Source organism: Pan troglodytes, chromosome 11, assembly GCF_028858775.2.
Source record: "Pan troglodytes isolate AG18354 chromosome 11, NHGRI_mPanTro3-v2.0_pri, whole genome shotgun sequence".
Taxonomy (NCBI): Eukaryota; Metazoa; Chordata; class Mammalia; order Primates; family Hominidae; genus Pan; species Pan troglodytes.
The window spans coordinates 83,562,691-83,585,938 of NC_072409.2; the positions used below are offsets into that span (position 1 = coordinate 83,562,691).

The window sequence follows — 23,248 nt, forward strand, 5'->3', positions numbered from 1 at the left end:
TCATAGCTGTCCACTGCTCTCTGTAAGTACAGTCCAGCACGGCTACGTGGCCCAGCCTGGACAGCTACAGAACAGAAGACTGTATGGCTTCCTGGGCAGCCAGAACTCAAGCGGTTCTATAGAAAAGTCTGGACTCTCGAGAACCCCTGGGGGCCAGTTCTCTTCTTATCCTCTATCAGATCTTAGAGTTCCCTACCTGAGTGCTGACTGCCTGGGTTGCATTTTGGCTACAGCTCCCAACCCCCTTCCTAAAATCCTTTTCTTCTGCAATTATCTGGTTCTTTTCAATAGTTTCCAGAAAAGACAGGCCTTTGACCTACTACCAACTAATCAGAGAACATTTCTATTTTCCTCAGAGCAAAATAACCAATTAAATTAATAGGTGTGATGTTCAAAGACATTATCAGAAGCCTAAATGTCTGGAGAACTGCCTGCCAGACAGCCACATTTTTTTACTGTACTTGTGGATATGAACTTAGTGTTTCCGAGGTGCATTAATTTGCGAGCCACAAATGATTTAAATTGACATCAGGTAAGCCATGTGTACCCCACCCTGAAGATTCAGGCTGGGTGGCATGATTCTTCTCTGCTTTTAGGGCAAGCAAATGCTCAAGAGGCAAAAGCTTCTCTGCTCCCTGCATGGCCCCTTCTATGGGGACACCTCAAGAGGTAGAGCCCCGAGATGGCGGAAGGTTCTAAAGAGCTGCCTGGGTATGTGCAGAGTGAGTTTCACTCTCATCGAGAGCCCATAAGCAGATATTCATAGGCAGTGAAGTGCAATTATAAAAAGTGATTCTCCCAATTTTCCAGGAGACTTAGAACCCATTCTTGCCAAAGTAACTCCTGAAAAAGTCCAGGCTCCTTTTCTCTTCTGTGAAACTGACAGATAATACAATTGCCCTGGCTTATTCCTGACATTCACCTGGAACAAGGGACCTGAATAAATTTGGGGTCCTCAGCCTCTGAGAATGTTATAAAAGCCATGACACCTCTCCCCATGAAAGACATACATGTATACTTCTGGATATGTTTTCAGAGACTTCACAGACCCTACCCCAAAACTGTTCTATAGACATGCCCCCAAGGTCCATTAATGAATGATAGATCCAGTTCAACTCTGCATTGCCCTTCACCAAAAAAAATAAATCCAGAGGCACCAAGAAGCAGGCCAGGGATAAACACTACCTGCTTTTTTGAGCTTGCTCTTCCTTGACATCTTCTTGGAAAGTAAAGCAACAGGATTTGTGCCTGGGGACCCTCCCAGTTCAGAGGGGAGCTGCCTCCTAGGATGTCTACTTCATACTCACCAGCAGGAAAGGGCCCTTAGCTGCCCAGTCTCGGGAGCTGCCTGCACCGTACTCTTTGCCAGCCAGAACGATCAGGGGAAGGCCTGCCTGCTGGTACCGCTCAGCAGCATCAAACACATCAAGCTGAGGAAGACAAAAGGAAGTTTTACAGATGCAGGAGAGGCAAAGAATGGACACAGGTCCCCTGAGCCCTGGTGAGGGCGGGGCTGGATGGGTTTGCAGATGGCCAAATCCGTCCAATCATCTTGTCTACAAATTCCCAATTATCTTGATCTTTTTACTTCTACCAAATTAAATTTTGTATTCTTTTTTTTTTTTTTTTTTGAGATAGAGTTTCACTCTATTGTCTAGGCTGGAGTGCAGTGGCACGATCTCAGCTCACTGCAACCTCCACCTCCCGGGTTCAATTGATTCTCCTGCTCCAGTCTCCCAAGTAGCTGGGATTACAGGCGCACACCACCATACCCAGCTAATTTTTGTATTTTTAGTAGAGATGGGGTTTCACCATGTTGGCCAAACTGGTATTGAACTCCTGACCTCAAGTGATCCTCCCACCTCGGCCTCCCAAAGTGCTGGGATTACAGGCGTAAGCCACTGCATCCGGCCTTAAATTTTGTATTCTTAAAAACCATTTTATATTCTTTTGACAGAAATGCCTAATTGTTGTTGGTTTTATAAAAACATTAGAATCCTAAGGCATCAGGGGAGAAAAGGAAACTAGATCAGATTTTTTCTTTTCCATTGACTAAACTATTTTAAAACTCAAAAAACAGAATGTGACCTAAACATTTTGACGCAATATCAGAAACTCGGTGATGTCAGTTGTAAAATTAGCAAAACACAAAGAACGTAACATGTTCTGAAATTATATAAAGTGCAAACTTTTATTAGTCCCCTTTCTTCATGGAGGTCAAGGGAAGAGATGCTAGAAATGCAAATGGAAGCCCAATAAAAGGTAGAAAAAGATTAATATTTTAGTACATGAGAAACATCTTATACAAACAGATTTGTTTCTCACAGGAAATCTGAATATCTCACTGAACTGAGACTTTACAAAGACATGCTATCATCTCTGGTGGTTAAGCAGTACCATTATTTTTCCAGGCTATGTAAGTCGGAAGATAAAATTCCTCAAAAGAGAGACAGGAGCTAAAGAAAACTCTCAAACAGACTTTCACAAATTTGTATTTTGGTGTACTGATGGAACCTGTGGTTAATTTCGCATGCATTACCTAAACCCGGATAGGATTCTGTATGTCTTCAGCTAGACAGAACTCGTAAATATAGAAACTGTCATAGAAACAGTGAAAACCTTCTTCTAACTGAATTGTCTGGATCCTTTCAAAGACCAGAAAGAAACAACTTATCTGATATTTTCAGAGACTATAGCTTTGGGTATTAACAATGTGAGAGTGTGTGCTTTAAAAAGTACTGCAAAGTTGACAATCTCATGGCAAAGCACGTCATGTTACCCAAGATCAGAGGGACTAAGCAGGTCTAGAACTCAGGGCTCCTGACTTTTCTATTAAACACGCCATGCTGAGAGCCACTGACAGCTTAGAAAGCAACAGCTCCCTGCACTCTTATGCTCTTCTAAAGAGAACATAGCATTTAGCTATTTCTTCTGTTACTGTGCCTGTGTATCTCTAGGTATTATGTTTAAACTACTAGTTCTTGATTTCTCCACTTTTTAAAATTATCTGTCAATATCCTACTTTGAGGATTTACTTCTCTTAACAATCTCTCCTCTTCCACACATCTCCCTTCTTCCCAACCTCCCAATATAGTTATTTTGGTAAGTCAGCATTTGGTGTTTGCATGATTATGACTATGTAAATACTATTTACAGCTGAGCCAGGTAATGTGCTATGATTTCCTTTTCTTGGTGATTTAAGACATGTTTCACTGGAGTCAGTAATTTTCATTTGTTTTGAATGAATTTTTTTGAAAATTACTCATTTTCATTTTTTCTATGTTTTTCCTGTTTCTATGTCCTTACCCATTAATTAAACCCTACAGTACAAATCACCTTTAAAGATATTCAGACACATCAGGCAATTTACCATTTTAAAATCTCTGTCATGGAGCTATCATTCCTGGGGCTCTCAGTCCCGTTCCAACTTGGGCTGACTGCTTGCTCTCTGGGCTTGGTGCATTCCTGTTACAGAGGACTCTTCCTTCACTAGCATCCTGGGGATTCCCTTCATCTGGATCCTATGTCTTCCCTTTTGATTTACTCCCTCATTTTGGTGGAACACATTGCCAAGTAGCTTCCTAAGGAAGGTATTGAGGGCTTTTTTAAGCTTTTGAATATCTGAATGTGTCATTACTTTAAGTGCACTTGACTGATGGTCTGATGGGCGTAGATTTTAGGATGCAAATCATTTTCCTCAGTCTAAGTTTCTAGCATCAAGAAGTCTGGAACATGTCTTATTTCCTGTTGTTTCATGTGAGCTGTTTTTGTCTGGAAATGTTGAGATTTCTCCTTTTGTTGCTCTTAATTTCACAGTGATATAACTTGGAGTGTTTTAAAATTATTTAGATGGGCCTTCAGTGGGCCTTTTCAATCTGGATTCTCAGAGAAATTTTGCTTGTAGTTTTTTGTTTTGTTTTGAAATAATTTCCTCTCTTGCATTTTTTCTGTTCTCTTTTTAACACTTCTATTTAGGCAGGTTGTTAGGGCCTCCTGAGTTCAGTTCTTACATTTTTTTCTCTTATCTTTCTGTTACATATTCTAGGAAATGTTCTCAACTAATCACCTTCTCCTTTGAATTTTCTTTTTAAATGTAAAACATTCTTTCTTGTCTTCTGATTGTTATTTCATAGCAACAGAAAATGAACTCTTCTCTAAGGATATAATTTTTTTCTTTTACTTTTTGCACCCCCCATCACCCTGTTCAAGTCTTGGCTCAAATGTCTGTTCATCCTTGATTCTGTCTCATTTAAGATGAGGTTCTAGACATCTGACTAGAAGTTCTATGTCATGCAGGGCTTGTAAATGCGTGTGGTACACTGTGATGTTTATTAGGGGTCCCCCAATGTCTATAACTACAAGTCTTTCCCCTTGGTCTCTAAGGTATTCCATCATTCAACATGTATCTTTTTTCATTTAATATTCTGTAACCTCTGCTATCCATTGAACAGGCGTCTGCTGGGCTAGGTCCTGGTTATCAATGATTATTTCTAAAGAACGAGTTTGTGTTACAAAAATATAATCAGTTACAAGTGAGGCAGTATGTGTGGTGGTAAAGGGCACTGACTTCAGAGCCAGACTTTCTGGGTTTTAATTTCAGCTTTTCCACTGTGTGACCTAAAGGAGTAATATGACCTCTTTATGCTTCACTTCTCAATTTAAAGCACAGATAATCATGGTACCTACCTCAAGGGGTTGTTATAAGCATTACATAAATCAATATATGCCAAGAGCTTAGGAGAACACCCAGAATGTAGTTAAGTGCCATAGACATATTAGCGATTATTATTTTAAAATAAGTCGGCAGGGTTATTTCTCAAGTAAGTTAAACAGTTTACAGGCAATTTCACAGCAATCACTGGGAAGGGAAGTGACACTAAGGACCTATGACATGTACCAGACTCTATGCTAGGTTTTATATTTCATTCCATTTCATTTTAAGCCTCAGAGCGTTCTTCCAAGGTAAGTAGTATTTTTACTTCACAGGTGAGAAAAGCAAGGCTCAGAGATGGAAATAACTTCAAGGCTCCACAGGTAGTATAACGTGGAGCTGGGAACAAACAGTCCCTGCTGCAACATACTGACCACAGTGCTCCCATTAGAACCAAAACATGCCTCCAAGCACCTCTCTACTCCTTCTTTTCATGTGGATTAGATGAATTAAATTACATGCCAATAAAGTCATACAATAGCACTTCTTGATAAATATCCTTTAATTTAACCTGGTATTTCCCCTTCAAATACTTTAAATGAAATTTCACTCAAAGCTCAATTCCTAAGAAAAGAGACTCAGTGAAACCACGGTCTAGAACCTCTAAGCAAGAAGAAAAGGTTTGAATTTGTCAGTGATACATTCTATGCATATGGACACCTGGCAAGGAGGACTGTAGTTAGGGTAGGATGGAGCTGTGAAGAACAACTAAAACCAAAAGGCGAGTAACTGTAAATATCCAACCTCCACCAAGGCTGACAAATGCTAGTGTCTGCAGGAAGCAGAAGACAATACTCACGATTTCCCCAGAAGGCAGATGGATAGTCTGTGGTGCCTGCTTGTTCAAAAATCTGTTTAACAAGCGAATGTTGGCAAATGTTCCCCGTGCCATGACGGCGTCATTACCTCGGCGGGAGCCATAGGAGTTGAATTCTCGTGGAGTTAGGCTAAGAAGGCAAGCAAGAAAGGACCTGGCTTAGTGAAGCAAGCAAAGATTAACCTTAGCTTACACTAAGAAAAGAAAAAAACAAAACAAAACAAAACATAGACCTGGCTATTTCTCTAAGTCTCCTAAGCATTGTTCTCCATGGCAGAAAAGCTGTCCCCAAAGCTTCAACGGAGAAGAGAGAGAGGTGAGAAGGGGTGGTGAGAGGCATAAGTCAGTATTCTCCTGGGTTAACTGTCTTTCAAATCTGGTTAGAAAAATAAGAAGGAAATCTAAAAAAGAATGTTTTATTTGTTAGTAGGGTAGCCTATAAAGCTTCATATAAGATAAAGAGCTAAATTAAAAATAAGTGAGAAAATGGAAGCAAAGGGAAGAATTAGGTTAGGCAAATCAGATGGAGCCACAAACAGGGGGAAACACAAAATACGTTCCATAAAGTAACCAGAAATAGTTTCAAATTTGTCCCTGAATTATCAGGAACTCAATGCAAAGGAAAGACACACAGCTGGCAACATAACTTACAACTTTCATGAGAGAAAAATCGAGGCAGTGCTAAAGAGGCAGAACAGCTATTTCTGGTCCCCAAACCAGAGGAAATCTTGTCTGTGGGGCCTCAGTGAAAGGAAACTTTGCAGTGTCAGGAAACGTACCTTAGAATTAACACAGTGACCAGTTCACTGAGCTGTTCCTTAAAATACTAGGGGATGGATGTGTTAATATTATTTAATCAATGGTTAGATAGAATTTAAGGACTGAGAGAGTTTAATGGGTTACAGGAGCAGGTGAGTATGTCTTGGAATCCCTGAAACTATCCAAAATGTTGTGGGTATGTGCATTTTTCTGGGAAGGCATTAGATTTGCTTTCATTCAATTCTCTGACGTGTTCATGCCTCAAAAGGGGTCAACAATCAATAGAAAAAAGGCATTTGGATTCTGTTCCTCAAATTTGCTCTGGGGAATCACTGAAAGAACTGATTCAGCAGATGGGGATAGAAACCAGGAATTTTTATGTCCTCACGTGATTCTCGTGGAAACTCAGATTGGTGAACCACTGACGTCGATTAATATATGAGACAGTAGTTGATAATACTGGCATACCTATGAATATCAGCACACTACTGAAGAACTGATAAACAGATGAGTAAGCTGCAAATCCTCCAAGCAGTGCTCTGTAAACATTAGGTTTCTCAACCAGGACCTGGCAATGCATGTCAGGTTCTGCCTCTGCCCCAGGTTAAGAGCAGAGCCTTGTACTTTAAAGATCAGCCAACCCAGGGGCAGGGATGACAGTTGGGCCTAATGTATACACTTGCTCAAATGAAGGTCCCTCTCCCCTTCCCCTTGTTGGGATTCACATGTTGATTGTTTCTCCCATGGAAGCTGTTAAGCAGCAAACAGAAAATGCAATTGGTTTTTACCCCAGGGTTAAGCCTCAGTGCAAAACCAAAGAGTCTCATTCCAAAGGGCCAGGTGAAAAGACAAATGCTGGCCTCATTAACTCCATTACTCCATTTTTGCCTTTAGTCCTTCCTGCCTCACTCATACTTACCCTCTGTTAGTTAAGTAGCGAGCAGCAGGACTGTTTCTTGCAATATTTCCAGCTGGAGAGATGTGGTCAGTTGTTACCGAATCTCCCAAATTTAGCAGCACGTAGGCATCCACTATAGATTTAGGGGGCTGAAGATCCAAAGTCTAGCAAAGAATACAAAAAGTCAGCATTGGCCCAGGTTTTCTCAAACAAGTTACCAGATCAGTCTCTACGATGGTGGCCCATGGACCTGAATCAGAGGACAGTTCCACACCAATGCACAGAAAATTCTAGTGTTCTAGTTTTTATCAAAGATGCCAAGAAAAGTAAGGTGAATTTACTCAAAACATTCATATCTTAATCTTGAAGAAAAGGTAAAATACTGGCAATATCCCCTCAAAAGCAACAGTAACGCAGCTGCAAATGACATTCTCTCTCTTCACATCCCTAGAACTCCTCAGATGCTAAGGACAACTGGAATCCTCACTTCTACTGCATCCCTTCCCACAGTGACCAACCCAGGAGAGCATAAACTTCTAGATCATCAGTTTCAGGGACAATGTCCCTGGTTTTTATGGGTATAAGGTTCACTATGGTGGGCTCTGGGGATGTTCTCCTGGAACAGTCCCTCAGACTCTGCTAGGTTTAAGTCCAGGTGATTACTAGGGTGGCTGTGTACATCCACGCAGAACCCCTGCATAGAGAAACTATAGACCCACGGCAGCCAAATATCCCAGCCTCCCAAAACTTTCCCCGGCAATATCTGCTTGGGTTTGCAAAGGGTTTAATAAAATGGGTAGTCAAAGCAAGAGCATGGGGTAATAAAGTAGATATTATTAGGAAAGAAACCCTTCAAAGAATTCATTTTGTTAAAAAATAAAAAGCCATACCAGGTTTTCAAAGAATGGTGGTGATTTGATATAGGTAGATTTGGAATTCCAGAAAAACAGCTTATCTGATGGGGTTGCTAAGGCATTCCAGCTTTCATTCACAGTCTTAAAAAAGAAAAGAAAGGCAGATCTAATCACATCCCATTCCGGAGAAAATTTAATATGCAAACACAAAACATACATTCAAGCTAAAAGGTACACTAAGAACCATTTTTATTCTCAATAGCCACATACAAGAGTTCCTTTATACTAATAGTGGGTCATGCTAAGTAACTTAAAAATCCAGAGACACTGTGGGCTGGGCGTGGTAGCTCACATCTATTAATCCCATTACTTAGGGAGGCTGAGGTGGGAGGATGGCTTGAGCCCAGCAGCTCAAGACCAGCCTGGGCAAGATGGCAAAACCATGTCTCTACAAAAATTAAAAAAAAATTGTCTGGGTGTGGTGGCATGTGCCTGTAGTCCGAGCTACTCGAGAGGCTGAGATGGGAGGATTGCTTGAGCTCAGGAATTTGAGGTGGCAGTGAGCTATGATGACACTACTGCACTCCAGCCTGGGTGACAAAGCAAGACCTGGTCTCTGAAAAACAAACAACATACATATGCACCGTGATAGGCAGCTCTAGGATGGCAGGAGGGATCCTGCCTCCTGGGATTCACATCCTTAGTTGACCCCCTCCTGTTGAGTGTGGGCTGAAGCTAGTGACTATCTCCTAGATTAGGTTATTGAGACCTGCCTTCTGACTCTCGCTCTCTTGCTCTGATGGAAGCCAGCTACCATCAGAGTAGCTGAAGTCGTGAAGAGACCCTCATAGCAAGGTGTTGAGGGAGGCTTCTAGCGAACAGCCAGTGAGAAACGGAGGACCTCAGTGCAACAGCCCTTGAGGAACTTGATCCTGCCAATAGCCACATGAGTGAGCCTAAGTGGACCCTCCTCCAGAGACTGCAGCCCCAGATGACATCTTATTGGAACCCTGTGAAAGTACACAGTGAAGCTGTGCCTGGATTCTTGACCCACAGAAAATGGGAGACAATATATGTTTGTTGTTTCAACTCACTATATCTATTGCTATATCATAGCAATAGATAACTAATGCATATGCTTATCAATAACTTATGAAATAATAATCCAGATTGTACCAAAGGGGAAATTACTCTCTGAGTGTTTTGGGAAGTGGCCTTCCAGGTCACACAAACACTGGGTTGCAAATGACAGCTGCTATGCATTAAAATTGGTTTGAATTCTGTCCACAGGTCCATTAACTCGGCCTTTGGAGGAAGGCATTTAACATAATGCCTGCCAAGCTCCCTAACACCATCTCCAAAGGAGCACCTTGTGAAGAGTGCAGTGTGTGAACATCACACCCCCATCACCCTTTCCCCTAGACAGTTCTACTCTCATTTAAAGCATCAGCCGCAGTCAGAAGCCCTTGGGTCAGTTGAATGCAGAAGGCGGGGAAAGGAATAATATCCAAGAGTCTCAGAATATAATGCTGAGCCCCACACATTTCCTCCTATTTGTAAAATGTACGGAAAGTTTTATTTCAGTAGTTTGGCACTTCCTACTGAGTGGCCTTAATTTTTTTATTTTTAAGTGTGCAAAAACGCATTCTGAGAGGTGCATTCAACCAATGGACTCCACTTAGTGACACAATATAGTGACCACCAGGGGTCCTCGCCACAGCTGACACACAACCCTGGGTGTCCGAGAAAGGCGTGGGGTTTTGGAGAGCTGAACCTGAGGAGGCCTTTCTTCTCTAGGCTGTCACCAACTTGTCCAAATCTGGGAACATTTGGGGGAGGTGGGGTTTGTAAAAATGCGAGTCACAGGAGAAAAATGACGGAGAACCACCTCCCCAGTTATCTGAAGAAATAAATGTTACTTTATATAGTTTATACTCCCATTAGCCTTGAGGTCTGCAGACAGGACACAAAGGGAGCAGCTTTCCCTTAGATCCTCTGGGGCGGGGAGGGCAGTGTGGGACCTCACCTCTATTTTCTGATAGACTTCCTTAAACATCCCCGGGATGACATACTGACGCTCCACTGCCTGGATCTCGTCTCTAGTCGGCCAGATATCTTTCAGAAATACCTGCTGTCCCTTTGCATTTACTCCTGGGGAAAAAATGTTTATTAATGAGAAAACTTTCTAATATGCAATTTTCATGATTATACAGAGTCAAGCCTCATTCTCCTCGGTAGCTATGTTCTATAAAGCCCGTGTGAACACTGAATGAGTGGATACGGAATCACTGCCACTGGAGGAAATACAGGGTTAGGTTCCTGCAAGCCTCTGGTCACCAATCAATACATAACATTGCTTCATGTGAGGTTTATTATTCACCTTATTTAATAGAAATTGTTGACTCACTGACATTGAACTTCCAGCGAAGCCTATCTAAACACAATGCGCATCACAGTTGGCCTGTGCTCAAGAACACCAGAAGCACTTCAGGACTATGCTCAAGGACCATTTTGAACAGCGAAATCACCACAAAAAGCACAAAAATGCAAAAAGCATGGCACTACGTAGACCAAGAAAAGGATCCTTATATATCGCAGGAGAGCTGAAACAAGAAGTCAGAGTGACGCCTTATCAGATCTCAGCATAGAACGTGTGTGTTGAATGATATAAAGTTTTCACCCCTTTGTGCTGATCTGTGAATGACAGTGAACATACTACAAATATTGATTTGGGGGTTAAAATACATTTTAGTGACTACGCAAATCTGCAAACATAGAACTCACAAATAACGAGGATCAACTGTACGTCTGAAGTTATGATTTCCTAAAAGTAAATTTCAGAGGCATTGTTTTCATATTATCTATTCGGCTTAGAATAGATTGAGGCAGGCAGAGCAAGCAAGCTGATCTGAGGAAAGGAAATGATGTATCATTTCTTTGGAATTCTGAGAAGTTGAAATATCTGCAGTATGTTTCTACAGAGTATATATTAAAACAATGCCTATCATTAAAGTGAGAGCTAGAAAGGGAGGAACTACAGAAGAAACCAGAATAGCAAGATGTCTATTCCTTTTGGCACCTATTTTCCTTTAGTTATCCTTTACCCTCAGTAGATTCTTGTTTTAACTATTGCAGTTAAGTCTTAGCTGTATATTGGGGAATAAAGAAATGATTCTCTTCTTTGTCTTATCCCTGGAGGCTCTATGCTTCATTTCTTATTAAGTTTCTTCTAGTAATATTTCTGAATTCACTGGAAAAAAATTATGGCTGCACAAACAAAATCTTACCCAATGGCTCTTTCTCAAAGTCGATTCTGATGGTTCCAGCAATTGCATATGCTATTACTAAGGGGGGAGAGGCTAAATAGTTGGCCCGGGTGTTGGGGTGAACTCGACCTTCAAAATTCCTGTTTCCAGATAGTACTCCAACAGCTACAAGGTCTCCCTGTGTAAGGCAAGAGAAAAATCAGGTCATTAAAAGATACTGACTAGGCTTCTTGTCTCAGACCATTGGCAAGAGTTTCCACATCGCAAGGATACAGTCCTTTAAGCTGCCCTTTCACTTGGTTCTCTCCCACTAGAGGGGAGAAGGGTACACCGGGGTGTCCCCATGGGAGATACTCTGGGTCAAAGGAAGCAGAGACATGTTTAGTGATTTCTGCTCACGAGAAAATATCAGGTAGTTAGAAGGCAACATACTAGTTATTGCTGCCTGGGGCCCAAGAACAGGTGGGAAAGACCTAACAGTTGATAGTTAAAGGAAGTCACAATGACTTACGTAGATTCTATAATTAATGCAAAGCAAACCAAATACTATTTTTCAAGGTTCAGCATTTTGGGGATAAAAATCAAGCCAAAGCAATTTAGTTTAGATTCATTTGTGTGGAGACTTGTCTCACTTTGAACCAATTTTCAAATTATTTGGGTTGGTGCAAAAGTAATTGTGGTCTTCATCACTGAAATGGCAAAAATCACAGTTACTTTTGCACTAACCCAATACCTATAACAAACAACTGTAGAGCTCTTTGTAGTGAAAACCAGCAAGTACTGAGCACTTGAGTGCCAGACACTGCACTAAGTGACTTATGTTTATCATCATCTTAATTCTCACAACTCTATAAAATAGATACCATTATCATCTCCAATATACAGTTGTGAAAACCCAGGCACAGATAGGTTAATTAACTTGCCCAAGATTACCCAGCTAGTAATTTTAACTAAACTCAAAAGATCATACTCTAAACCTACAGGCACCTCTGCAATTACCTGTGTGATGGCTTCTACCACAGGTTCAGGTAAAGGCCCACTGTTGCCAATGCAGGTCATGCAGCCATAGCCCACCACGTCAAACCTAGACACCAAGAGAGAAGCACAAAAAAAAAAAAAAAAAAGAATAACTTTCAGTGAGCCCTTCTGCTGGCCACAGTTTCCAGACACCACTGTTCAAAAAGGAATTGCAGTGCATGAACTAAGTTCAGTATAGTGCTATTTCTAAAAGTTTCATTCTTGAGAGCATTCTAATATATAACATAAGAATACTATTCATATTTTTAACTTATAAAAAGGAATCAAATTGAATGAGCAACAATTTAAAAAAGTTGAAATCATATATGCCATATCTTCATTAACTACTATTATTGTATAATCCTAAGGAGATTTGAATTTTATGAGGCACATGAATAAAATATATGTCATAAGTGAGGAATAATATGGAAATTGGAGAAAGCGTATTTGGCAATGAATACATTCATGCACCGCACAATGTTTCTGTTAGTGATAGACCACATACACCCAAATGTATATGTGGTATATAGCTGAAAAATTCCTATCACCTAGTGATGTTGTAGCCATCGTGATGTCACAGTGCAAGGCATTTCTTGTTTGTGATGCTGCTGGTATAAACAAACTCACGCTGACTTTTTTTTTTTTTGAGACGGAGTCTTGCTCTGTTGCCCAGGCTGGAGTGCAGTGGCGCTATCTCTGCTCACTGCAAGCTCCACCTCCCGGGTTCATGCCATTCTCCTGCCTCAGCCTCCCAAGTAGCTGGGATGACAGGCGCCCGCCACCACGCCCGGCTAATTTTGTTTTTTTGTATTTTTAGTAGAGACGGGGTTTCACCGTGTTAGCCAGGATGGTCTCGATCTCCTGATCTCGTGATCTGCCTGCCTCGGCCTCCCAAAGTGCTGGGGTTACAGGCATGAGCCACCGCGCCCAGCCACGCTGACTTTTTATTGTTCTTTTAGAGTGTACTCTTTTTATTTATTAAAAAAAAAAAGCAAACCAGTTAAGTGTAAAACAGCCTCAGGAAGTTTCTTCAGGAAGTATTCCAGAAGGCATTATTATCATAGGAGATGACAGCTCCATGGATGTTATTGCCCCTGAAGACCTTCCAGTGGGACAGATGTGGAGGTAGAAGACAGTAATACTGACAATCCTGACCCGGTGTAGGCCTAAAGTGTGTGTTTATCTCTTAGGTTTTTTTTTTTTTTTTTTTTTTTGAGACAGGGTCTTGCTGTCACCCAAACTGGGGTACAGTGGCGTGATCATAGCTCACTGCAACCTCAAACTCCTGGGCTCAAGCCATCCTGCAGCCTCAGCCTCCCGAGTAGCTGGGACTACAGGCATGCACCACCATGCCTGGCTAATTGTTTTACTTTTTTTTTTTTGTAGAAACAGGGGTCCCACTATGTTGCCCTGGCTAGTTTCAAACTCCTGGCTTGAAGCAATCCTCTTGCCGTGGCCTCCCAAAGCACTGATATTACAGGTGTGAGCTACTGGGTCCAGCCTGTCTTGGTTTTTAACAAAAAAATTTAAAAAGTAAAAAAATAAAAACTTCAAAAATAGGAAAAAACTTATGAAATAAAGATATAAAGAAAATATTTTGGAACAGCTATACAATATGTTTGTTTTAAGCTAAGTGTTTTAAGAGTCAAAAGTTTCAATAAACTTAAAAGTTTGTAAAATAAAAGTAAGCTACGGTTTAATTATCGAAGAAAGAAACTTTTTTTTATTAAGTTAGTGTAGCCTAAGTGTCCAGTGTTTACAAAGTCAACAGTAGTGTGCGGTAATGTCCTAGGCCTTCACATTCACTCTCCACTCATTCACTGACTCAACCAAAGCAACTTCCAGTCCTGCAAACTCCATTCATGGTAGGTGCCCTAGAGGGCAAGAGGACCCTCTTTAGATGGAATGTAAGGGTTTAAGTCTAACTACCAACTGATAAACGACTATGCAATTAGATATCATCAGATAATCTCACATCTGTTACAAGGTGACACAGCAAGATACATGAGGGACACAATTCAACAAAAGCAATGGTGCAAAAGAAAACTCTCCCTCACCCAAGCTGAGACAGATAAGGCATGACTCCGCTTTCTTGTAGGTAGTAGGTGACCACGCCACTCCCAGGAGACAGGCTAGTTTTGATGTAAGGCATCACGTTCAGGCCAGCATCCACAGCTTTCTTTGCTAACAATCCTGTGAAATGGTAAACACAGATGCAGTGTGGGTGGCTGCCTGCTCTAGGTGCCAGGCACACTTCAGAAAAGAGCCTGATTTTCTTCAGTCTGCATTTCCTGCCACCACCTGACCACGCTCCCTTCATGTTGGCACTATCTGCTGTTTCTGCTGCCAAACAGAAATCTAAAGGCTCCCTGGCCAACGGTCATTTAGAGGTATGCAGTAAACTCAAAACTAGGCAAGGAAATGAAGAAAGAGATTTGCTTACTTTTTTTTTTTAAAGAGATAAATGTAAAACCATTTAGGAATATATTACAAAATGAGTTTTTAATTTTTTTAGAGGGAAAATGATCTTTCTAATTATGTTTTATTTGGATGAAAATCATAATTGAAGGAGCCCTTTCTGAAACTATATCAACTGTGTGCTGGCTGGCAAGGAACGGTCAGCCAAGAAGTAAAAATCGAGTGTTCAGATATATCTTGAAGTGGAGGATCTGCTGGACTTTGGCAGATACAGAGACTGCTACTGGAACACTGGGTGCTCTGTCTTAGGAAGTATCACAGAAGTAGCAAAAACATGAGCAGTGGGGGTGGGGACATGAGGGGACAAAAAGCCACAGACATGCTGGTAACTTGTCTACAGAAGACTGGTTTGCTCCAGACCAGACAAGGAAAGCTTAGGTGGCAATACACGGACTCAGGCAAAGAAGGCTTTCCTAATGCCCGTGTCTGCTTCATAAAAAGGAACTGCTGACACTGTCTGGTCTGTGGATGGATATAAGAGGAGCTTTGGGGATGACTAAAAACTTGGAAACTAAAGAGACCTTATAGTAGGGAAACCACATATGTAAATATTAACAACGCAACCAGAATTGCGAAACAGGTCAGTGGCCCCAGGTTTTATCAGCCAGTGTCCGGTGCCCTCATTCAGAAACACCTCCCAGCATTCACATCAGAACTCAATCCTGCTGCTCAGGGGTTTCACGGAGAACAAAGTCTGTGATAACACTTTATTTTTCTTCCAAAGTCTGACACAAGAATGTAGGCTTTCCCAGAAATCCAGCTTCCTTTGCTTTCCTCTACTTATTTTCTGTGTTAATTCTCAAGAGAGACTATTATGCAGTGTGCATTCTATTTTAAAAACTTTGCTTTGGACACTATTTATTGTGTAGATATTTATGGGCCAATAAATATCTGTATCTGGAAAAGACGAGGTTCAGGGAACTACATGTACAACTCCGCCAAGGCCCTGGGCCCTGTCTCGGGCTATTTCCACCTAAACACATGTATGACCATGAGGATGGAGTCAAATGCACTTACCTGCCCCTAACATCACAGACGGATTACTGGTGTTTGTGCAGCTAGTAATGGCAGCAATGACCACAGAACCATGAGCAAGGGTGAATTCAGTGTTATCATAGATAAAGGTCTTATGGTCATTATGATGTTCAGGAGCAACTTGGAATCCTTTAAATCCTTGCTAAAGGAAGAAAAAATGTGTATTATATAGGAATATATTTATATAAGATATACATGTATCTGGCTAGAGGAAAATACATATATATAGTCAACAGTTCTCACTTGAGAAGAAGGAATACTTTGGTAACTATAATTTTAAAGGCCAATTCTTAACAAAAGCATAAGTATCTCTGCAAGTAAACTCTGAAATGCTACAGAAAAACTACTCGTTTGAAATCTTTACAAAAAGCAGTCATGATATCTGAGTCTTACTCTGCACTGAAATTAGTAACAATTACTTCCTTCCCACCTCAAAAATGTAAATGCTAAAACTACAAATTTAAAGCTAGTCTAAATTGAACTCAATGACATTATTGTACAGTTTAATGGATATGGACTGATTAAGACTATGGATTCTAACCTTACGGAAATTTAGAAAAAGGCGCTATTTTGACCAGACTCAATTAATCATGATCAAAAACGCAAACAAAGTACAGCTGAATATTTGGCATAATACTGGTGTCTCACAGATAAAATCCATCATACATCTTAATCATTCTTTTGGGAAATGTTCATTGAAAATCTACTGCATGTAAGATACTGTGCTAGGTACCTTGCGGGCTCCCAAGGTGATTCAGACACAAATCCTATTCTCACACGTACAGTCTAGCAACAGAAATCATACATGCAAATAAAGTACCAACAATGTAAGTTAAAGAATATGGAATGCTATCGAAGTATTTCAGACCAAGCACCATGAAGTGTCCAATAAGGGAAAGGGGACTTTCTGCTATGAGATTCTGAGAACCCGATGCAGAGTAGCTGGTATCTGAACCAAGTTTTATGGAGTTCACAGAACAGAGTAATATGAGTTGGAGAAGAGACTTTCAGGCAGGGAGGGGCATGCACAAAGGTGCAACAGCTAGAAAACCTCGGGTGAGTAGAGTAAACAGTGTGGTGAGCGTCCTGCGAAAAGCAGACATGCTTAAAAAGGTGGGTTGAGTTGTGTTTATGATGCTCTTGCTGCTTGGCTCGTGACTAATGGAGGAAGTCATTAAGGACTTCAGAAGGGAGAATAAACACCCTCAAGCTTCAGGCTACAGGAAGATTCATGTCAAGTGGGATGAAAGCCTGGACACTGAGTAACCAGACAAGAGGTAGAGTTGAGAGGATTCAACCTCTTCCCGCAGGCCCCTACCTTGGCTCCAAGGCAGCTCTCAAAGTCCTTTTTCATGTCGGACACAGCAACTTTGTCCTGAGGCCTTTTGGGTCCACTACAGCAAGGCACTACTGTTTTCAAATCTAATTCCACAACCTGTTGACCCCAAAGAAAAGAAATTATAGAATTTACATTATACCCACAAAGAGGAAACCCAAAGCATATCAGAGAATTTAAAACATGACAACCATAAAAATAAGCAAATAAACTACCACATTCAAAAACAAGGAAGTCAATGTTTCTCTTAATCCTCTTAATTAATCTTAAGTGATTAATTTCCCAAGATCATGATGGGCACTTAAGTAGCAGGAGACAGGCAGGCAGCCTTGCCACCTCTCAGAAAGAACAGGGTGGGTGCTGCAGACGCCCAGTGTCCTCCACTCGCCCATCCTTGGAGGCAGCTCATCGCGTTTTATATGGCTAAGTTAGGCTGAAGGTGGGTTTTCTATTGAAATCATACATAAACCATTACACTTGTAAGGTGATTTCGGAGGGATGCAGCCATTAAGTTATCAACACCAGGAAATGGGCCTTAGTCTAACTGAACATTTCCTTTCCTCGATGTATTAAGAAACCAAACATGGGTCACAGGTCTAGTTTACCTTGTTGTCTAGAAAAACGTGGATTCAGTTTTCTGACATGTTTGTACCTTCACTTCTTTCTAGGTCTGTAATAATGATGGTTTAGCCTTTAAACAGCTCTTGTTCCACTAGTGAAGTCTATTTTTCTTTATATTTCAATAGATTTTTGGGGAACAGGTGGTGTTTGGTTACATGAATAAGTTCTTTAGCGGTGATTTCTGAGGTTTTGGTGCATCCATCACCTGAGCAGTGTACACTGTACCCAAATGTGTAATCTTTTATCCTTCACCTCCCTCCCACCCTTTCCCCTGAGTCCCCAAAGTCCATTGTATCATTCTTATTCCTTTAGCAAAGTCTTTCAGTGGTCTTCCACGTTAAGAGGTGTGAATCAGTAGTTCAAATAGGGGAGCACACTTAACCTACAATTATTAAGCCAGTAGGAATGTAAGAAGTTATATTATTCTGTTATGTTTACAATTGCCTTATCCTTTTGGTTTTTCAACCTTTTAAAACTCCGTTCTCTTGTAATGCCTTGGCAGTGACTAATTTCCTGCTAGCGCATTCCCCCAAGAAAAAACACCACTAAAATCGCAGCCTTGAGGAAGAGGAAATACATGCACAGTGGAAGGCACTCTCATACCTGGGTGAAGTCTGGGTCTTGAGAAGGGTCATTGAAATCTCGAAACATTCCTACAGCCTGAAGATATTTTTTAATGTACTTTAATTTTTCTTCATCACGACCTAAAAGGCATTTTAAGGAGTAACAAGTAACATAGGTTAGTATTTCCTGGTTGAAGTTTATAAACTGATACTTCCGTTAGCAATTATGTAAGTACGCAACATACGCTGCACTTACACACACACCAACAGCTCTGTCGAGTTTTCGGCTTCCAGGCTAATGGTTTGACTCTCCCACTGATGCTGCTTTTTATTAGGGGCCATTAATGAATGTGCTGTTCCTATCAAAGTGACTGTTTTCTGAAAAAGATTCTGGTTCTATCTATAGATAACCCGCCTCTTTTGGGGTATAGCCTTTAATTAGGAGAATCTTACACCTGAGCTAATTGTGAAAGCACACCTATGCATATGCCTTCAACTGGCCACAAAGACTCAGCATTCCACATGATTACCGTTAAAATTAAAACGCATCCCAACCCCACCTGAAACCACTGGCTACTGAGCACTTTCTGGGCACTGTGTCCTAAACATTTTAAATGTATTACCTCAATCTCTAATCCTTTATCATAGTCTTATGATACAAGTACAATTATTATTCTCATTTATGGATAAGGAAATGGCGGCTCAAGAAGACTAAGTAACTTTCTCATGTAACACAGCCAGTAAACGGTAGAACCAAAATCCAAACCTGAGCTTGACCCAAAAGTTCAAAGTCTTAACTCACGATGCTGCATCACCAGGAATATGACCTTGAACCCTCTGCTATTTAACTTTTATCAAGATCCCGGGGTAGGAGATAATACTCATGAAGTATGCCCAACGGACATGTAGTCCACAATTTCTCTGATGGTTAGAAACAGAAGGTTTGATCCTTTGGCTGATCCTACCACTGATCAGAACTTTTTGTGTATCTATTTGTTTTAGCTGAACTGTAAACGTCATTAGCTCTCAGCACAGACCTCATAAAAGACAGCTGTATGAGCTTCACTAATGTATCTGTCCTGACCTGTTGTTGAGCCTGCTGTTCACTACAACCCATGCCATGCTCTTCATGAAGATGAACAGGAGAAATCTCTCTTAGGGTTTACTATGAGAAAGGGCTACACTCTTCTGAAGCAAAATGTTTGTTTCAATTTAATAGATGTTACAAATTTGGCACTGGATTACCAAGAAGTATAATGGCCACCTGCAGCACAACAGGAACTAACCAACTAACCTTCCCTCTAGATCCATCTCACAGCTTTTATCTCTCTACCCAGCACACTATCCCTCTCTTTCTTTAGGTTGATTCCCTCAATTATTTATTCTGTTCTTTTAGTTCTTTATCTTTTTCACTTAAAATCCTTTGGGGGAACAAAGATGTATTAATCAATTTCAATGTGTTTATATTTAATAAAAACTTTTTAAAATAAACTTTTTCATGACAATCTTTACTATTTCTAGAGGAATTTCCTCAGGCTATGGCAGAAGACTAAGATTTATTTGGAGTCTGTAAGATTCTCATGAAACCCTTCCCATGGCTGTCCCTTCACTTCATCCAGAGATCTGCACAAGCACCTCTGGGGTACTTCAGCCACCTCCCCTTTCTTTCTCATTATCACATCACACTCTCATTTCTTTTCTTTTTTCTTTTTTTTTTGAGACAGTCTCTCTCTGTTGCCTAGGCTGGAGCGCAGTGGTGTGAGATCGGCCCACCATAACCTCCACCTCCTGGGAGTTTCGCCATGTTGGCCAGGCTGGTCTCGAACTCCTGACCTCAGGTCAGATCTGCCTGCCTTGGCCTCTGAAAGTGGTGGGATTACAGGAGTGAGCCACCGTGCCTGGCCTCATTTCATTTTTTGGACATCCCTGAGAGGGGTGTTGCAGAGTGCTGTTCCTGTATGGGGCCAGGCAGTTGCAGGGTTGGATTCTGACTCTGCTGTTTATTAGCCTTGGGTATGAACACTTCTCTGCTCCTCAGTTTTCTCTAATATTAATTAACTAGTCAATCAATCTACCCTACAGATCTGTAAAGAGGTTGACAGCAAATACATACTAGGTACCTGGTACACAGCAAGTACCCCATAGGCAGCAGTAACCGTTACTAAGATCACTTGTTTAATGTCAAAAAACTAGTAGTAGAGGACCAGTATAAATATCCAGGCTTCTGTAATCTCTGAGCTCTTTCTATTGGCCATACCATCTCTATCTCATATTAACTCCTTAAATCCCAAAAACCCATTTTGACTCCACGGAGAAAAAAATAATTGTGTAACTGTAACCCAGTGCCTTCTGTTGGGTAGAGGCAGAAGGCAATGCTCAGATTCTTGGTGTTTCATGGAACTTTTACAAAGAGCCCTATGCTTTCAGGGCCCTTCACTTACCTGTTTGCACCAGGTACGTGATACTAACTTCATCAACTGGGAAAAAGGCAGCAGTTGCTCCGTACTCTGGACACATGTTAGCAATCGTAGCTCGGTCAGCAATGGACAACTGGGCTACTCCAGGCCCGAAGAACTCGACAAATTTGCCCACTACCCCAACCTGGCGGAGGTGCTAAGCAGCAGAAACAACAGAAAAGTTTGAGATCTGATGGCCCACATTCAAAATGCAGAACTACCATCTTGCACTTCTTATAAACTAGTATTGTCAGTAAACCCAAATAATAAACTAGCCCAACACATTTGTGATCACTTTCAAAACTTAAAAAACAATGCCAACTAAATGCAACATGGTATCCTGGATTGGATTCTGGAGCAGAATTCTGGGACATTACTGAAAAAACTGGTAAAGTCTGTAGTTAAGAGTACCACACCAATGTTAACTTCTTAGTTTCGATAAATGTGCCATGGTTATTTAAGATGTTAACATTATGGGAAGCTGGGAGAAAGATAACAGGAATTCTCTGTACTCTTTATACTAACTCTCCCATAAATCTAAGATGATGTCAAATAGTTTTTATTTATAAAAAGAAAGACAAAGTGTGCCCAAAATACAAATGATATTAAGAAAAATATTTCAAGATGAGAAACATTCTCTTTCTCTAATGAGATCATTGGAAGCGTCTGGAAGTGCTACATATTCTTTCAACCTAAATAACTACTTGCACTAGTTAAGAAAATAACTTTTCAAAGGCGTAATGAGCAAAATTCATGCTACAAGTATAAGTCAAATGTAACCAAAAGATTCCCATATCTTTTCCACACAAGGCACCAGCCAGGAGTGAGGCCACAGTGACTGACTTAGCTCTGCATAAAGCCAGTTTCTAGCTACAACCACACAGATGGGCTCTTTTGGTAATATGGAATTCTGCCAAATTTTGTGAGGAAGTCCTGTAGTATTCCACATCTGAAGAACAGTGCACAGACATTTGTGATAAGCTATGGTATTCAAATAAATCCAATTCAAAATTTCACAAAAATTAAATCAGAGAGAAATGTGTTTTGCACTTTAACGATAGCATGTCCATGCAAAGGACCCCAGCCTCCAAACTATAAAAGCAAAAAAAATTATGTTTGTGATCATTAAAAACCATTGCTTTTGCAAGAGTCTTCCAAAACGAAATGGCCTTTTTACAAAACAAGCAAATCACAGAAAAAGATGATCTCTTCTAACAGCTACAGAAAAAGCCTAATACTTTCCAGCTTGGTGACATATATGTTACAATAATGTAACTTATAATACAGAGAAGAGAATTTAAAAAGTAAAACTCTATTCATGGAACTACCTTGCTATTTACATAAAAGGAAGAACCATGTGGAAAACATGTAGTGAAAGCATAAACACATGCATGGGAATGATTCTTACAACCTCAGGATAGTGATTATTTCTAGAAATGGGGAATGTGGCTTTAGCCACAGATATTACATATTATTTCTTTAAAAACACAGAGAGCTCTGAAGCAACTATGACAAAATGGTATCATCTGTTAAATCTAGGTGGTGGGCATATGAATGCCATCTTAATTTCTGTATCATTGAACTATTTCACAGTTTAAAAAATTTCCTTTAAGAAAAAGATCGATGCAGCAATACTAGAAGAAAACAAACATAATGATCTAAACTTAACAGAGAACACTTCCCTTACCTCATCTCCTTTTAAAATCATCAACCTTGTTTCCTTGCATTGCTAGAGCACTTGGAAACCAAACAAGATTCCATTATGTATTCCCTCCATTGGAAAGCTATCATTGTGACTTTCCAAGACCACAGAAGAGGATGCACATTGTTACCTTGGTAATGGTGAGCACGATGTCAGTGGATGTTACCAGAGGGTGGGGCTTCCCTATCAGCCTGTAGCCAATCACCTGAGGAAGCACCATACTGATTGGCTGACCCAGCATGACAGCTTCTGCTTCAATACCACCGACACCTGCAATGAACGGCATGACTGGAAGAATGCCTTCATTACTCCTTACTCTATCTCTCAGGTATAAATTTAGTGACATTAACAGGTAATAAACCCAGTTACAATGTTTAATTGGTGCAGAGTCATGTTTCTATAAAGAGCTGTTATTTTTTCTCCATTTTCCTTTATAGAATTTTTTAACAAATGTTTCTCAAAGCATGGTCCCCCAAACACCTGTATCAAAATCCCCTTGATGCCACATGCAAAGAAGAGTAAGCTTTGGAAGTCTCTATTTTTAACACCCCAGGTGATTTTCATGTATGCTAAATGTCCCTAACTCCTTGCTTCTGTTCATTCTTCCAAGCATAATTATTGAGTGCCTGCTAGGTGCAAAGTGATTCTCTGGGCACTGGAAAAACAGCAGTGACAAAACTGACAAAAATACCTCTCGGAAACTTGTGGTCATGTAAATTCATGTTACTGAGATGT

At 40.7% G+C, this 23,248-nt stretch overlaps 1 protein-coding gene across 2 annotated transcripts in view; it reads right to left on the bottom strand.

The window, feature by feature from the left end:
* Positions 1-23,248, bottom strand: part of ACO1 (aconitase 1) — a 67,654-nt gene that overhangs the window by 10,199 nt on the left and 34,207 nt on the right. For both annotated transcript variants that reach the window (XM_009456435.4, XM_009456434.5), the window contains 13 exons: positions 22,644-22,783; positions 20,797-20,968; positions 18,396-18,496; positions 17,154-17,270; positions 15,818-15,977; positions 14,380-14,515; positions 12,305-12,389; positions 11,327-11,483; positions 10,066-10,190; positions 8,076-8,180; positions 7,207-7,349; positions 5,511-5,658; positions 1,308-1,430 (listed from right to left, as the gene is read on the bottom strand). In XM_009456435.4, coding sequence (XP_009454710.2) covers positions 1,308-1,430; positions 5,511-5,658; positions 7,207-7,349; positions 8,076-8,180; positions 10,066-10,190; positions 11,327-11,483; positions 12,305-12,389; positions 14,380-14,515; positions 15,818-15,977; positions 17,154-17,270; positions 18,396-18,496; positions 20,797-20,968; positions 22,644-22,783 — 1,712 coding nt within the window. The remainder of the gene's footprint in view (positions 1-1,307; positions 1,431-5,510; positions 5,659-7,206; positions 7,350-8,075; positions 8,181-10,065; positions 10,191-11,326; positions 11,484-12,304; positions 12,390-14,379; positions 14,516-15,817; positions 15,978-17,153; positions 17,271-18,395; positions 18,497-20,796; positions 20,969-22,643; positions 22,784-23,248) is intronic.